Raw genomic sequence first — 17,975 nt, 5'->3', positions numbered from 1 at the left:
AAGAGAGAAAGAAAAGAAACAGGAAAAAAGGAAGATCAAGAAAGAAATAATCAAGGGGCGGTGTTTAGCTCAGTTGGTAGAGCACCCGCCCCATGTGTTGAGGCTATAGTCCTCGCTGCAGGCGGCCCCGGTTCGAGTCCCGCGTCGGGTGGCCCTATCCTGCATGTCATTCCCCCCCTCTCTGCCTCCCATTTCCTGTCACACTCTCAACTGTCCTATCAAATAAAGGCATGAAAAGCCAAAAAATATACTTTAAAAAAAAAAAAAAGAAAGAAATAATCAAAAGGAAAGAAAATAGAGAGAAAGAAAAGAAACAAAAGGGGCAAAGAAAGAAAAAGATAGTAGGAAGAAAAAAGAAAGAAGAAATACTTAGAAATACTAAAGGAAAAAAGAGGGAAGGAAATGAAGAAAAAGAGAGAAAGAGGAGGAAAGAAAGACAATGAAAGATTGAAAGAAAACACAAGAAAGAAATAATCAGAAGGAAAGAAACAAAGAAAAAAGAGAGAAAGAAAAGAAACAAAAAAGGCAAAGAAAGAAAAAGATAGTAGGAAGAAAAAAGACGAGCAGAAAGAGAGAAGAAATACTACTCCTCTCCTTCCTCCTCCTCCTCCTCCTCCCCCTCTTCCTCTCCTCCTCCTCCTCCTCCTCCTCCTCCTCCTCTCCTCCTCCTCCTCTTCCTCTTCCTCCTCAGACTACACCGACCTCGCCATGGGAACGGTGAAGCAGACTCAGGCGATCCCGTTCACTGGACCGATCTCTCTGCTCGTCACGCAGCTGCGCAGCCTCGCAGCCTCGCAGGTGAGTTGGCTCCGCCCCCTTCGTCCTCTAACTCCTCCCCCTTCTCCTCCTCTTCCTTCTCCTCCTCTTCTTCCTCCTCCTCTTCTTCCTCCTCCTCCTCCTCCTGCAGTAGCATAGATATAGTATATACTGACTAGATGCCGTGTTCTGCTTCTCAGCGTACGTCAACACGGCCGCCATCTTGGTCCGGGGTCTCTGACCATAGACATAATAAACGTCTGACCAGCAGTCAGACCGGTCAGACCCTTGTAAAACAAATTTCAGTGTGTTTATCAGTGTTTCCCCCAGAAAAATTGTTAGTTAAGGTGGTGTCTGACCTGTCGACGGGGGGGGGGGGGGCGGCGGCGGCGCGGATCTGTTGACGGGGGGGGGGGGGGCGCGAGCGGATCGATCGCTTTCAACGCGCGCTGCTGTTATGTATGCGCGCTTCTCTGTGGTGTGTATGTGTGTGAGACAGTGTTGGGCAAGCTACTTGGAAAATGTAGTGAGCTAAGCTACAAGTTACTCTACATGAAATGAAGCTTCACTACACTGAAGCTACCCACCAGAGAAATGTAGCAAGCTACGCTACAATAAAATGACAAAAGTAGCTTAGCTACATCAAAGCTATTTTTTTTTAGAAGTTAAATAAAGTTTTTCATTTATATCGGCCCATTGTGAGTGCTGAAAGATCTATGCAAGTACATTCCAAAAAAACCCGAGTGTCTTTTCAAACAGTGGTTCCTAAACTTTCTTGGTCAGATTTTTTTTTAATTCATCAATTAGGCTACTAGACATTTCAGGCGACCTCATTTGAATCTCAGGCGACCCCACGTGGGGTCCCGACCCCAAGGTTGGGAAACACTGTTTTAAAAGACGTCGGCCACGGACGGAGTGGGCGACATGCTGGGACAAGGAGCTTCCGTTTTAACTGCTGCAGTCGTCTCTCCCTCTCGTACTGTTCAGGGTGTTTGGTTTGATTCATTAAAAGGCGCGTTCCTACAGGAACGGTCCCGTCACTCAGCCTCTCAGTGGCCGTGTCTCCGCTGCAGACAGGACGCACCGGGCTCTTGGAGCGACGTGCAACGGTGCGCGCGGTCGCTGTGCAGCGATAAAGTTGTCCAGCTACGGCTCTGATTCACGAACTTAACTATCCCTCCTCCTCTGTCACCTGCTGCGTGCTGCCCCGCTGCAGCAGATGGGCATCAGCAGATACGTACATTACGTCACATGGAAGCGGTGCGTTTAAGGTCTAGAAATCGCTACATTTTTTTTTTTTAAGACGTTAGTTTAGGCGGCAGCTCTTTGTTGTTAAGGCGGCCGCCTTAACAGGAAAGCGCTGCGGGAATCCCTGGTTTATGCATGTGGGTGTGTGTCTGAGTATGTAAGTGTATGTTTAATACATAAAAACAAAAATTATAAAAAATTTTCAAAGATTTTTTGTTGTTGTTGTATCATAAATATATGTCTGACATTTATAATAAACCAAACGGCTTGAAAATCGGTTGAATATTAGGTGAGTTATGGCGATTTTAATGGTTGATAGACGTCTGCCTCTGTTGACTAGTGCAGTAAGTATGCTGCGTTCGATTGCACTCGGAACTCGGAAAGATCCGACCTCCAACTCGGAAAAATGCAATAGAACGGCCCTTGAAGTCGGAACTCCGACTCGGGAACTCGGATGGGATCCAAGCAGCCCGAGTCGGTCGGAATTACGTCACAGCAATATGGCGTCGCACACCGCGAGAGGTATTTATTTATTTAGGCTATTTATTTTCCAACCTAGAAGGGAGAAGTTGTGGAAAAGGGAATATAGCCTAGTTCCATGCGTACTGCAGCAAGAGTTGAATCTGCACGGCTCGCTGTGACACATGCAGGATTCCCCTCTCTGGTGAGTTCAAGACTGTGTGTTGTAGAAGTGGCGTTTCTATTTCTCTCTCTCCCCCAAGCAGCTAATGTTCTTCCCCAGCAGTACTTTTTGATGCTCGAAAGATATGAGCTTATTGTGGCCGGCCATGTTTTCCGAGGTTGCGCAATGAAACGCATTTACCTCGGAAGTCGGAATTTCCAACCGGGATCTTTCCGAGTTCCGAGTGCAATCGAACGCAGCATTAGACACGGCTTTCCCCGGACCAAGATGGCCGCCGCGTTGACGCATTCCACTCAATAGAGTTGCCTAGGAACGCGGCATCTAGTCAGTATATATATATCAGAGGAGGCTGGTCCATTGAGGCAGAGGAGGTTGGTCCTCCTCTATTTTTGAGAGGCAAAAGGAAAATTTATTTTTTATTTAAGAAAGAGTAACTGGTTGAAATAAATCATTACCAAATCTCAGTATAATTTATAAAATATTATATATGTATTTTATCATAAAAAAAGTTTGTTTTTTGGAAGAAAATCCACTTAAAACGGCTCAACTGCGCCGCCAGCAGGCTCAGGAGACAGAGCAGGCTGTGTGAGGAGCAGGGAGCAGGAAGGTGGGGGCTCTACGGAGGTGGCAAGATTTTTACTTCCCTAACTGGCCTCGGGGCGGGATCTTCTTCCATTGACTCAATGCATTTAGGATGTCTTCATCCTGACCTGTGATTGGCTAAGACACGTAAAATGACGTCATGACGGAGGAGGCTCTTCTGTACCAATCAGCAATCAGAACACAAGATTGACAGCAGGTTGGTCCAATAACAGTTCCCAAATTTCATTCTCACATTTATACAGCTGTAAACAGGAAATACCGCTATGTATTTTACAGCTTTCACTACCAGCTATGCTCGGACAAGAAATATGGAGTTTTCAGCGATATTGGAATCGGTTGGAGGACATAATGTTAGCGGCACGACCGGGACACAATACGGAGCAGCAACGAAGTTGTTTTGTTGTGATATGCTGCTGTCGTGTAGTTACTCTGACAGCTGCATTCGCGTTGACTGTCACAACGGTAACCTGGGGTCGAGGCGCGGAAGGAGAAGATATTTAGCGGCACAACAGCGGGACATAATACGGAACAGCAACGCACTTTGTCTTGGGCGAGTGTACTAATGAGTGTTGTGTGATGTGCTGTGCTGTCCTGCAGTCTTTGTAAACTGCTGCGGTAGCGTAGTGGGTAGAGCAGATGGCTGGCATGCCGGTGACTGTCCGACGGTCCGAGCCCCACTAATTACCGTATTTTCCGGACTATATGTCGCACCTGAGTATTAGTCGCATCTGCCTAAAAATACGTCATGAAGAGGAAAAGAACATATATAAGTCGCACCGGTTTATAAGTCGCATTTATTTTTCAAACATTTAATTAATAGCCGGGTGTCATATAATGACCAGGCTTTGTTTACACGAAAGGCCGGCACCTATAGCGCGCGCTGCTGTTATGCATGCGCGTTTCTCTGTGGTGTGTAGCCTATGTGTGTGTGAGGATGCGGAGATGAATGAAGGCGATCGTCCCAAGGGGGGCGGCGGCGGCGAATATCGCTACTTTTTTTTTTTTTAACACGTTAGTTTAGGCGGCAGCGCTGGAAACCCTGTGATCAGAAACCCTTTGTGGACTCTGTGAAGACAGACGGGAGTGAAGCCGACCTCTCCTCTGCTTCAGAGAGGGATAGCCTGGCACTGTCGGACCTGGCTCTCTGCTCCTCTCATGGTCCTGATGTCAAAGTCACTCTGCCTTGTGGCTTTACAAATTCTAAAGAAAAGGTGAGTACTTAATAGTTCAATTATTTTTTTCCTCAGTGTTTTTTCCAATTACTATGAAACTGACAAAGTTTGATTTCTGCTCACTCTGCACCTCTGATGTTGTCAACAGGATCTCTGCTCCTCTCATGGTCCTGATGTCAAAGTCACTCACCTCCACTCATGGTCCTGATGTCAACAGACTTTTATCATTTAATAAAATGTTTTTTTAAAGAAGTCTTGTACGTCATTGTTTTATTACTCAAATTAAATCGAATATAAGAAAGTAGAGATAGGTAGTTGACTAAAATAACATGACACCGTGGACTGGTTTTCCTCCTGTCCTCCCCAATTTTTTCAGTCACCAGCCGCCACTGATATATATATCTATGCTGCAGTAGAAGCTGTAACTTCCTGTTTCCTCTGTGTGTTTGTGTGTGTGTGTTTGTGTGTGTGTGTGTGTGTGTGTGTGTGTTTCAGGCGACGTGGAGCAGGTCGAGGGGACGGAGAAAATCACGGTGAAGATCTTTAAGAGCATCACGCTGGTTCACGAGGCCGGGATGGTCGTACTGGAGGTCGGACACTCGAACGCAACACGACACTTTTTACACTCATCATCATCCACCACATGTCGCCTGAAATGGCTAAAACTGACCTGTTTGTCAAAACTTTATTAACTCTGAGCACACGAACACGTCCGTTTTTATTTAAACCAGTTTATAAACATTAAATATACAGTTTATGACATGGTTATGTAGCTGCAGTCAGGTTTTTATTAAAGCTCAGTATTTGTTCTACATGTTTATTTCAAACTATTTTGTATATTTTATAATTTTATTTATGTTTTTAGACACAGATCTCACTCAGACCTGGTTACAGATACATTATTAGCCAGTTAATACATTCATTACACAGATATATACAATAATTATGACAATTTTTTATTTTTATCACACTTTTTCAAACACTTCAAAAATCTCAACACCAATAAACTCAAAGAGAAAAATGTAAAAACAACAGACAATTGAAGTAAAAAAACTCTATGAACTAATTGATGCAGCAATATAAATCAATAATGATAATAATGAAAATGTTCTCGTCTCAGTGGGTCGCCAACCCGCTCAACGACATGTACGCAGACGCCGTCACCACGGTGATCCTGGAGGTCCAGTCCAACCCCACCGCCCAGAAATGTCAGTGAACGCATCACGAGGGAATTTATTTTAATTTCACTGATGAACAGAAACTTTACTGACGCTTGTTTGTTTGTTTTTTTTGTTTGTTTGTTTCAGTCCACGAGGGCAGGAAGGAAACGTTCGACATGGAGCTGTTCGTCGAGCGACTGGAGCTGATGCTGCAGTGAGTCTGAACACCTGTAGCTACACCTCGAAAATGTTTTAATGGTTAAAATATCTGACAAAACTGTAGAATCTGACACTTTTTAAGTTAAAATTAAACCTAATTGATCCAAATATAAGAGAATAAAACTTTTAAATGAAGGTAGAGATTAAATATTTTCTGTTTTCACCTGGTAAAATGTTTTTTTTCTGTTTCAGCGACATGTTCGGGGACGACTGCGTGAATTTCAAAGACAGTAAAAGCCTGAGTGTGACGGTGGACGGAGTCACGGCGTGCATCGACCCAGAGACCAGAGTGAGTCCAGCGTCTGACATCTATTCTATACACAAACATTAAAGGGATAGTTCAATATTTTGGCAAATTCGCCTACAGTATAGGGGTTGTCACGATACCAGAATTTCAGTAGTCGATAACCAATATCTGTGAATTTCCACGATTCTCGATACTAATTCGATACCACGATTAAAAAAACAAAAACAAAACAGAACCCATGTACTTTTAAATTCACTACTTTATTGAAAACTATTTCAACATCTTTTTGCACAGAATTTAATAGGGCTGCCCCCAAATAGTCGACCAAGCACTGGTTGACTAGAGCACTGGAAAAGAGAGTAACGACGCCACCATTGACTCCCGTGGTAAGGGGTTTTGCGCCCCGAGTGGCAGGATATGGGTATTGCAAAAGCGCCCAGAAAACTCATTCACTCCAATGTATGTGTGTTGCCTATGTGTTAATATTTATCTGTAAAGGGTCCTCAATGATGCTATTAACGTGGGTGATCTATAAATGTCCTTAAATTATTGAAAATACCACACTTGCTCATTCACCAACAATGCAGTGATGTCAGTTCTTGGGCGCTTTTGCAACACCCATATTCCGCCATCAGGAGGCGCTTCCATTGGACCAATGCGTGTCGTTACTCACTTTTCCAGTGCTCTATGGTTGACCAAAAAAATCATTAGCCAACCAAAATTTCAATGGTCGATTGTTCGCAGGAAAAAAAACAAACATTTGGAGCCGTGTCTTGTTAAAATAGTCAAAATCAATATGACTGAACTGTATATGAAAGGCTATAGGGCTTTTAATTTGAAGGGCCAGATACAGGAAGTCGTGACATGATTAGTCGACTAATGACGACTATTGGTCGACCAAGGGAATTATGGTGATAGGAGAATTTGCCAAAATGTTGAACTATCCCTTTAACGTCTGGTTCATCATAATGGTATTTACAGGGTTCCTACGCAAGTATGGAAAGTATGGGAAAGTATGGAATTTGATTTTATACATTTCCAGGTCTGGAAAAGTATGGAAAATGGAAATTATTGTATGGAAATGATCTGGCTTAATACTTAATACTTATCTGGGTTTGGTCTTATTATATCTGAAGTTATCTGGGTTAATTATTTTTGTATGTGCTACCTATAGCTACAATCTCCTGGAAATAATTTGGTAACATAATGGCATAGGGGAGAGTGGGGTAATTTGTGCCATGGGGCCTGGGTTAAGTTGTGCCAGTGGCAGTGCTGTCTGTGTATAGGAGAAACATGGCAGTGGGCACGGATTCGCTTGAAACTTAACATGTGTGATGAGGGACCGCCCCTGAACACACCTGCCCAGTCTGGTTGTGCTCGTAGTCTGGTGGATGAACAAAACATGGCGTTTCTTTGTGCCACAGCCCCCAGCCTGCCTCAGGCCTCCACGACTACATGGGGACAAGCGAGGGCCCGATCATCGCCGCTTCTGGCTTTAATTTTGTATTGAATGTCTTGCTTTTATATAGCATTAACATTTGTGAGATTAAAATTATCTGTTTTACTTCAATTATCAATGGCACAATTTACCCCAGTGTATTCTCTCCAATGGCACAACTTACCCCGCACCGGGGGCAAGTTGTGCCAGATTTTTTTTTTTTTTTCTAAAGCTATATTTCTGAAACAGTTGATTTAAGATTCAAAGTGATTGTTCCCAGGGATGCACAACATCCTAAACTATATGTACATTTATAAAACGGAAAGGTGAAATCCCGCAATCTGATTGGTTGTTAACCGTGGTATATTGAGCATATACCACGGCTACTATTCTAAAACCTTATCACAGCGTAGGCTATCACTCCGCGTCAGGCACGTATGACTGGTATGAATGGAAGTTGTTGTCATGTATCCATGACAACGGACTGTTGCAGTCCGTAGCCAAACACAGCTGATGTTTTTACGATGTTAAAAAACGGACTAAAGTAGTTGAATTCACATGTTTGAGGTGAACTTTCACCTGCGGGGACGGTTAACAACGGTAGAGTGGACTGAGCAGTGACATTAACCTGAAAAAAAGCGGAGGAAAAGACGAGATGCAGAGCTAATTTGGAGCTAACGTCTGGAGAGGTGGGACTATTTTTTTCACAGTGAGGCTATTTTATTGGATAATATATTTCTGGTTGAATAAAACTACATGAAATTGATTGCGTATCCCTCTTTTATATTGCCTTTATTTGTAACCGTTTTATAAAAGCAATATATCACTCCAGGCCGTGGTAGGTATATGCTCTACTCTAAGGGGGTTGTCGTCCCTCCGCTTCGCGTCGGGCCGAACAACGCCCCTTAGCCGTGGTATAATGAGCATATACCACGGCCTGGAGTGATATATTGCTTAAATATTAGTTGGGGGCATTATTATAATCCCCTTGCTTTAAAGGCAATTTAAGTAAAAATTGGCACTACTTACCCCGCTCTCCCCTACACATTCAGAATAATGAAAACAAATGATTAATTGCATGATTTGTTTATATAATGCACAACTATTTACTCAAATATCACAAATTATTTGAATTTTTTTACCGAGAAGTCTGGAAATTAGGGTCTGGAAAAAGTATGGAATTTGGAAATTTCAAATGTGTAGGAACCCTGGGTATAAATCAATACTCAATAATCAGCTGATAACACCATGATGACCTCTGACCTCTGACCCTCAGGCCGTGACCTGCGCGGACGACGACTCTCTGAGGGAGATGGTGGAAGTGGCCGTCCACCGTCTCTACGACGCCCTGAGCCCCGCCTTCACGCCACGCCCCCTCTGTGATGTCATCAGCAGCAGCAGCAGCGCGTTGCCGTCGGTGATGTAGCGGTGGACGATGAACTGACGTTTCTCTGTCACACTCTCTTCAGTCCTCGTAGTATCGATCGATCGGCAATAATCGGTCGATAACGGACCGATGCAGATGTTCGTTCATTCGTTCGTTCATTTCTTTGACTCGAGGACTTTTGAGTTTTTCCAGCTTCTTCGTTGGAAACTTGGTTCCAAAGGAATCGGCTTCAGGAGACGGACCACCAATACCTTTATTGATTGATTGTTTTTGTACTTGATTTGTCTATAAAACAAAAGTTTGAGTTCTTCACAAGGAAAATAAACATTTGTCCAGAGAGAGAGAGAGAGAGAGAGGGTCACTGAGTTTCTGTCCTCGAAGATAAAAAAGTGAGTTAGATTTAATGTGAGTGAAACCAGTGGCGCCGCCAGCCGGAATCCTGTACGCACTGTGCGTACAATTTTTTTCATAGGTGGAAAAAAAAAGAAGCAATTTTGTTTATTTTGAGCGGGTGTGATAAAGACGCTTGTTGTTTGTAACAGGCTAAACGTGCTGAGTTCATTGATTGTTAAACCAATCAGTGGAAGCCTAACGTAAAAGCCAGTGATTGTCGTTTACATCATGTCATCTGTCTCTTTTTGATTTCTGGCGCCTATTACACTACCGCTATGTGATGATTACGCCCGGTCCAGTATAGAAATGTCAAAAAGACAGTTGAGCCTTTTCCAGGCATTTAAAAAAAAAAAAGAGAGATCCAAACCCACGATCACAAACACGCAGCAGAGCAGCGATAATGAAGGTCTCTCCTCTCTAGCTCCAAACTCACTCGTCTGCACCGCGATTATGGACTCATAAGTGCCGATTCCAGGTTGAGCCCCCACTGGGGGAGCCTCGGCCCATCAGCTGTGTGTCTGTGGGTATGTGTAACCCGTATGTGTGTAGCCTGTGTGTGTTAATCTCTCACGCGCTCTGTTAAGATGAATCAACACAAACCGCTGCAGAGCGCGAGCCTGGCACAGAGGTGCGCGCTCTGGCGCATCTGGCACAGTCGGTTAACGGCACCGAAAGGAAACTGGCTCCGCTCCGCGGCTATTTCGCGTCCGACGTCTATGTTAAGCACATGTTGTTATTGATATTGTAGCGTCCGACCCGACGTAACTACAACAACATAACACAAACTTATCTGACAGCTCTCTCACTTTTTCCTCTGCTCCTCCTCACTCACCTACACACACTGTCTTCCTCACACTCACCCCGGCCCCTCAGCTTCTCATCCAACCATACGCTACCTGCCCGTACACATTCACAGTCAGTCAGGAATCACACAACTTAAACATCACAACAACATTACTGCGGGGTCGCAACAATATTTTCAGTTGTGCAGTATATTATGACAAGTCCCATTGCTACGTGGCATGATGGGCACAGCGACCCCCCCCCCCCCCCCCCCCCCCCGAAAAAAAAATTGTTGCAGCCTATTTGCCGTTTCTGTGCGTACATTGAAATTGAATCCTGGCGGCGCCACTGAGTGAAACAACAATGACATCATCAATACTGCAGATAATTTATCAATCATCTTGTTTTCTATGAAACAAAATTAAGGTTAAAATCATCAAAAATGTTCGTATTGTTAAATAAAAGCAGAAAATTGTTGCATTTTAGAAACTGGAGGCAGAATTTTTTTATTTTCTTTCATTAATTTAGATTTTCTACAAGAATTTATCTGCAAAATATTTTAATTATTGATAAATAATTTAGAGTATTTTCTTTTTTACACTAACTTTAATATTTTTTTGGCTACAGGTTTTATGTTTTTATGATGCAAGTCGATCTCATCTTGGTCTGAATATTGATATTTTTAGATTAAAGCAGAAGTAAGTGATATATTTGTGTTAATATAAGTCTTAAATAGTTATATCTTCCGACAGCAATCACTTACATAGAGTGTTTGGACTGAAACACGGGTCTGTCAGTCACTCTGCTCTGCTCTGAGCCGAGAAGAAAACATTTATCGTATCCTACAGTTTTTATCCAATGAGGAGAGAGAACGGCATGCAGGGCTGTGTGTGCAGCCAAGGGACGCCGTGAATGTGGTGACGTAGGGACGAGGACTGTTATGGTGCGTTCAAGGAAACTCGTATTTTTCCGACCGTGAAGTGGTACCAGTTCGATCTGGTACGAGTTCACGGGTCGGAAGTTACGAGTGGCCGTTATAGTGACTTTCACCGGTAAAACAGGTCGGAAAAACACGAGTGGGTTGCCTGGAACGCTACAAAGTCGTAAGTTGTGACTTGAAGCTGTAATTTACGATTTCAAAAGCCTGCCTGGAACGCAGCATTAGCGAAAACGACCGGACCACTTACTTCTGCTTTAAAATATAAAAATAAAATCACCAGAGATTAAAATAGTCAATAAATTACATTAAAGCAGAATATTTAAAAACAAAACAAAATAATGATCCATTAATGAGAACCATGAGATCTTGCTGAAAGCTCAGGAAGAAACGTGAGTTGATAAAATATCAGAATATCAATAAAAACTCTTTATCGATCAGCACTTTAAATCAGACAGTAGAACAACGACACAGTGACGTTAACAACATGACTCGCAACCGACCTTTAATTGGATCAATACAGACAATCGTCAGCATGTACATAACACACAGACACACACATCACAGTGTACAGGACTCAACACACACACACACAGTATCAGATAGACACAATATTAAAAATACTGACAAGTGCATTTGAATACCACAGGAGAAGAGAAGGCACGTTGAGCTCTGACATGTCAAAAATAAACATTTAAAACGATAATATGGCTTCAATCAATCAACAAAAAAAAAAAAAAAAACACAAAACTTACCACAAAATAAATCTGACACAGTAAAAACATGTGATGAGAATAAACTCTGGTACCAAACAGCTCGAGTGACACAAACCAAACAGCTGAAAACACTCTGAAGTTTAACATCTGTGTCTTTATCCCCCCCCCCCCCCACAAAAAAAACAGACAGTCACAAAAATAAAAGCAACAAAAGCAACAACACAACGATATTTTATACAAAGATATATATATACACACAGTAATAATAATAATCTGCCCTCGTACAGTAAGAAACAAACAGGTGAAATGTTCAGATAACTGACCTCAAACCAGGATAAAATAAAATAACAGGGAGGTGTTTTAAAACTGTTTAGGACAATTTTATACTGAAGTTTTAAGTTTTTCCTTTATTTTTATTAAGTGATTTAACATTTTGTCTATAAAAATTTACAAAATAGTAAAAAAAAAAAATGCCCAATGTAACTTAAAATGTATCAAAAGTCCCTTCAATCAAATATTCAATTTATTATAAAAAAAAAAACAGTTGAGCCATCCATTTATCAATCACAATTTTTTTTAAAGCAATTATTGACTGAAAAACGACTTAAATTATTTGTTTCATTGCTGATCAACATTCAACCAATTAATCAGCTTATTGTTGCAGATGTGATACACAGAAAATAAAATTGATTGACAGGTTTTAGTGGTTTTAAGGAGATGATGAACATTTATGTGATATAAAATACAGTGTCATGTAGCTCAGTGGGTCGAGTTGAAGGCACTTAACACTGTCAAGTTCAAGGGTTCGATTCCCACTGAGTCTTAAAACAGAAACACTTTTTAACCCTTTAAACTCTCCAAACCTATTTTAACCCTATTTGTACTTTATTAATATCATTTATAGAATATAAAAACATTTTGAGCCTTAAAAATAAAACTTTGACCTCTGTGTTTTTGACTTTTACTGTTTTTTTATCTGGCAGCTGCACGTGTCATTGACTCTCAGTGCACTTTGACCTTTTGAAGCTGCAACTAATAATCATTTTGACTATTAATTAATCAATTAGTCTATCACACAGTAAAAAAAAACCAATTGATTCTGATGTAAAGACAAAAAAAAAACATCAAATAACCACAAATTAGAAGTTGACAACGTCAAATCTTTGGCATTTTTTTGTGCTGTTGTGATAAAATATATAATATTTCTAAAGCTTTTAACAACATTATCCATTATTACAACATGTTGTGTTGATGCTGTTTCTATAAAATGCTGGTGACAAACACTTTGTCTCAATAGCGTAAGTTAGAAATAAATGTTTTTCTCTCATTAGACAGAAACTCGTGCACATAAACGATTGTCACATTGAAGTTGAACCTTTTTAAAACATTAAGTTCAACTCAGCAACAGTTTGACTGATGACTGAGCTACAACAAGCGTTACATTTGGCCTTTAGGGAACTAAAACGAGAGCCGGGCTTCAGCTATAAAAGTGAACGACGACTTTATGTAACAGAAATAAACGTGTAACATTCAGGAGCAAAAAAAAATCTTTGGTGGGACGTTCAAGAACTAAAAACGGACGTAGGAGCGTACAGTTGCTGGTCGTATCGTGTAGTGTGTCATCAGAAGACGAGTTGGTCTGAGTTTGTACGGTGGCTGGCGGGGACCAATCGGAGCTTTAGCGACATTTTATTGGACGAATAAAAGTATTGAACAGATGATCGATCACCACAGTTAAACACAGTTTGATTGTGGAAGCAACATCTGATCTGAGCACCGTTCAATCAGCACCAACGACGGTTTGATACCTGGAGAAGGTTCGATACCCAGCAGCGGCCCCTCGCTGCCACAGCTTCAACAGGACAATATGTTAGTTCGAGTCACTAAAGGACGTTAAAGAGACGCGGAGAGGACGGACGGAGCAGCGATTTGAAACCACGGTCTGACCACACAGGACGACGACTGGAAGGAGACGTTTTGTTTCTTTTTCTTTTTCTTATTATAATTAGGGATCAACTGATATGGTTTTATCAGGGTCGATACTGATACCGATTATTAGTAATCAAGGAAACCGATATTTAACCGATATTCATTTGCAGTAAAAATGAAAACTTTGGTGTCAGAATTTAAAAATAACACACCAGGGATCAGACTGAATACAGTCAACAGTTTGTTTCTGTTTTGTTCACTGTGAAAACCTTTGGGACATTGTTAAACAGCCAAGAGAGACGGCTTCGTTAGAGCCAAAGGAGTGCGTTTATGCGTTTAAAAATACATTTATTTTATTGGTTATCGGTGAAAAAAAACGGCCGATATCGATTATCAAAAAAAAAAAGGGAAATATCGGTCGATAATCGGTTGAACTCTGATTGTAATTAAATTCAATAAAAACGTTTTTCTGATTGAATGTGTCTCCATGTGACCAGACTGAGATCTGCTGCAGCAACAAAGCGTCAGTGCGGCGGCTTCAGGACGGAGCCGCTTTAAGAAAATAAAAAATAAAAAAAGTCGTAAAAGTTTGTGAAACCAGCACAGGAGGACGTGAGCGGGACAAACCGGGCACCGTCCGTCCCGTCCGTCCCGTCCCGTCCCGTCCCTCAGCACTGCGTCTCCTTGGTGTCGATCTGGTGTTGCCTCTGCAGCCGGAACATCAGCGCCTTCTCGCTGCGACTCACCGCGCTCGTCTCCGTCAGGTCCTCGAAGGAGCGCCGCCGCTGCTCCGAGCGCTGCGCCGGGCGGCCGAACGCCTCCTGCAGCGCCTCCTCGTCCAGGTGGGAGTCGAAGCTCGGGTCCTCCTGGATGGTGGCCATGCGGGGGGAGTCCAGAGGAGGAGGAGGAGGGGGAGGAGGGGGAGGGGGAGGGGGAGGGGCCGCCACCGCAGGAGGAGGAGGAGGATGGTGAGGAAGATGACAGCAGGAGTCTGGACCGGGGCCGAAGCCGAAGCCGAAGCCGGAGACCGGCGGCGTGCTGGTCTGCTGCGGACCGGACGGCTGGAAGCGCAGGTTGGTGGTCGGGAAGGTCGGAGGCTTGAAGATCCGGACGGACGCGGACTCCAGGCTGCTCAGGAGCTCGGCATTCTGGGAAAATGAACAGAGTCAGTTGAGTTTGATGTAGGGATGTCACGATTATAAATTTTCTTGGATAAATAATCACGGTAGTACGATTACCACGATTATTATGCATTAATTAATTTCACAACACTATATATGAATGTGTAAAATCAAATATAGTCAAAATATAACTACATTATTGATAATATACACAAAATATTTTAAGTATCTATTAATATAGGACCAATTATTACTCCCCCAGAGGAAGTATTTGAAATATTGAAGTCATTAATTGTCATCTATACCAAATGTTTGAGTTTATTTTAATAATTTTTTACATTTTATTATTACAAATGACACACCGACATTTAAATTCCTACCAATTTAATGTTACGTGAGGTAAATGGACCAGTTTCTGTGCATTTACCTTTACTTTGGCGCTACATCTGCCGATACGGTTCCGACAATCTTTTTTGGAGAGTGACAGTATTTAGAAATCTTTACGATTGATTAATTGTGGCGTTTAATACCACGATTAAAGCAGAAGTAAGTGATATATTTGTGTTAATATAAGTCTTAAATAGTTATATCTTCCGACAGCAATCACTTACATAGAGTGTTTGGACTGAAACACGGGTCTCTCAGTCCCTCTGCTCTGCTCTGAGCCGAAGAGAAAACATTTATCGTATCCTACAGTTTTTATCCAATGAGGAGAGAGAACGGCATGCAGGGCTGTGTGTGCAGCCAAGGAACGCCGTGAATGTGGCGACGTAGGGACGAGGACTGTTATGGTGCGTTCAAGGAAACTCGTATTTTTCCGACCGTGAAGTGGTACCAGTTCGATCTGGTACGAGTTCATTACGTTACGAGTGGCCGTTATAGTGACTTTCACCGGTAAAACAGGTCGGAAAAACACGAGTGGGTTGCCTGAAATGCTACAAAGTCGTAAGTTGTGACTTGAAGCTGTAATTTACGATTTCAAAAGCCTGCCTGGAACGCAGCATTAGCGAAAACGACCGGACCACTTACTTCTGCTTTAATTGTGACAATAAGTAATCGTGACATCCCTAGTTTGATGGTTAAAGATGAACTCTCTGTGTCTCTAACCTCCTCTCCATGTGCGTTTGTTTTCAACAACGAAGCCGGTGAGAAATTAATCCATGGAGCGGTGGATAACGTTATTTATCATCTACCATGTTACCATGTGTATATCTGTGTAGTCTTATCTGTCATAAACAAGAGATTACGGGTTACGTTTGTGTGGCGGTGCCGCAGAGACGAGAGCTGGGACACCGGGTCGGAGGCTCTGATCTTACAAGGTTGGTTTTCAGCCAAGAGACGCTAGGTGGAAGGCAGAGAGCCTCCATTCTCCCAGGTAATGATTCGTATCAGACATATTTCCTCCTTTTGCTGCAATTTCATTACATTAATTGTGAAAAACAAGTAATTGTGACATCCCTAAAATACACACAATCAGATACTCACACTGGGGAAGAACAGAGACTTTGTGGTTTGCTCGTATTGTTTATCCAGCTTCTTGTCCTGAGAGAAGAAGATAAAGAAACTTTATTAATCCTGAAGGAGGTTGTTCACAGAAGAAAAGACAAAAGACAAGAGTAAACTAAACTAATCTCTGCACATCTTATAAAATATATATTTAAATGACTGTCCACCTGACCTATACAGACTAAAGACAGGAAAGACTTTATCATCTTCAGATTCTGTCTGTAGCACCTTAATCCCTTAATACTCATGAAAATACAGTGGTAATACGTCTCTGTAACGCGTCAGTCAGACAGTGTGACTGACAGTGTGTAGTTTAGTTCCTGACAGAGACAGAACGGAGCGACTCACCACACAGTGGACCAGGATGCTGATAGGAACCCAGAAGAGCAGAGAGAACGCCACCACCGACCCCACGATGTTGTCGGCCAGAAACTTCCCAAACGTGTTGATGTCCAGTTTGTCGATGAAGTCCCACAGACGCTCCACCACGTCCTGCACCTGCTTCATGCACTTCCCCTGCAGGAGACACACACACACACACACACACAAGCTGTGTTTACACACATACACACACAAGCTTTGTTTACATGGAGCCAAATATTCAGATTAGATTCGGTTTAGAGTCCAAACTGAATGAAAATGCTCCATATAAACAGCTCAATCACAACAAACAAGCCCAAACCAAATCAAGTTTCATTCGGTTTCACAGAGGCAGAATAAACCTTTTCTTAAATCGATCAAAAGTATAAAACAATAAAATAAAATCATGTAAACAGTTGACCTGAAAGACTCATTCAGAAAGGATTCAATCAGAAAGAGGAAAAAGTCTCCATGTAAACCCACCTACACACACTCACATCCCGCTTGTCTTTAATGTGTTTTTTTTTTGGGGGGGGGGGGGTTCCCCCTTTTACAAAGCATTTTATATAATAACACGTGAACATGGGGTGTTTTCTATTATAATAACACAAGGAAATAAATAATTAACCAAAAACTTAAACAAAAGAGGGGCTTTTCAGGGAAATATACCTTTCCAATGCTTTCAGATGTCTTCAAATTTGGAATGAGTGTGATGTCATACCATTCATCAACAGATGGTTTAAGCCATTTCTTTGTGATTACACCTAAACTCAGTTCCAAATAAATAGTTTTCACACTCATAGTAGTTGAGCTAGAAGTTTGTCTTCAATGTGTTTTAAAGCTGCCGTGTGTGTGTGTGTGTGTGTGTGTGTGTGTGTGTGTGTGTGTGTGTGTGTGTGTGTGTGTGTGTGTGTGTGTGTGTGTGTGTGTGTGTGTGTTTCCACTCACCGCTCCGTCACAGAAGCCCACGGTGCAGGGTTTCCCTTTACGCAGGAACAGGAAGTTGCCCGTCTTGTCCTGGTAGGGGGCGCAGATGCCGCTGGTGCTCCGGCAGCAGACTCTGCACGACGCGTTGGTTTCTATAGAGACGAGAGGGAACAGATACAAGACTGAGACGGATGCATCATCATCATCATCACCACCACCACCTTGGTCTCACGCCGGTGTGGTCGTTACCGTTGCAGGCGCAGGGCTGCAGCTTCAGGACGGCCTGACAGAAAGGAACGCACTCCCCGTCCAGACACTCGCCGCTGTCCAGACACGCCGTCTTATCGGGAGCGTTTTCAGGAGGAGGACACTCGCTGCTGTTTCCTGTCACAACACACATAACAACACACACACGTGTAGTTTTTTGGTT

General features: G+C 42.5%; 2 protein-coding genes across 2 annotated transcripts; one reads left to right on the top strand and one right to left on the bottom strand.

Annotated features, from left to right (window-relative positions):
- The first annotated feature begins 4,920 nt into the window (after nt 1-4,920).
- Nucleotides 4,921-8,927, top strand: LOC146960370 (cleavage and polyadenylation specificity factor subunit 3-like). The gene is made up of 5 exons (XM_085772432.1): nt 4,921-5,012; nt 5,543-5,630; nt 5,730-5,796; nt 5,994-6,090; nt 8,763-8,927. Exons 1-5 carry the CDS (start codon nt 4,998-5,000, stop codon nt 8,910-8,912), a joined length of 417 nt encoding a protein of 138 aa, XP_085628558.1. The 5' UTR covers nt 4,921-4,997; the 3' UTR covers nt 8,913-8,927.
- A 5,372-nt stretch (nt 8,928-14,299) lies between these two features.
- LOC146960369 (disintegrin and metalloproteinase domain-containing protein 17-like) lies at nt 14,300-17,945 on the bottom strand. The gene is made up of 6 exons (XM_085772434.1): nt 17,795-17,945; nt 17,567-17,697; nt 16,607-16,774; nt 16,238-16,294; nt 14,579-14,779; nt 14,300-14,497 (listed from the first exon to the last, which is right to left on the bottom strand). The coding sequence occupies exons 1-6, from the start codon at nt 17,943-17,945 to the stop codon at nt 14,300-14,302; spliced, it is 906 nt and encodes a 301-aa protein (XP_085628560.1).
- Between the last annotated feature and the right edge of the window lie 30 nt (nt 17,946-17,975).

The sequence above is a fragment of the Trachurus japonicus genome, unplaced genomic scaffold (genome assembly GCF_045865225.1).
Source record: "Trachurus japonicus isolate A0001 unplaced genomic scaffold, Traja_1.0 AP030458.1".
In the NCBI taxonomy this organism is placed as follows: domain Eukaryota; kingdom Metazoa; phylum Chordata; class Actinopteri; order Carangiformes; family Carangidae; genus Trachurus; species Trachurus japonicus.
The sequence above is the reverse complement of the archived record's forward strand: the minus strand, read 5'-3'. Positions and strand labels throughout refer to the sequence as shown.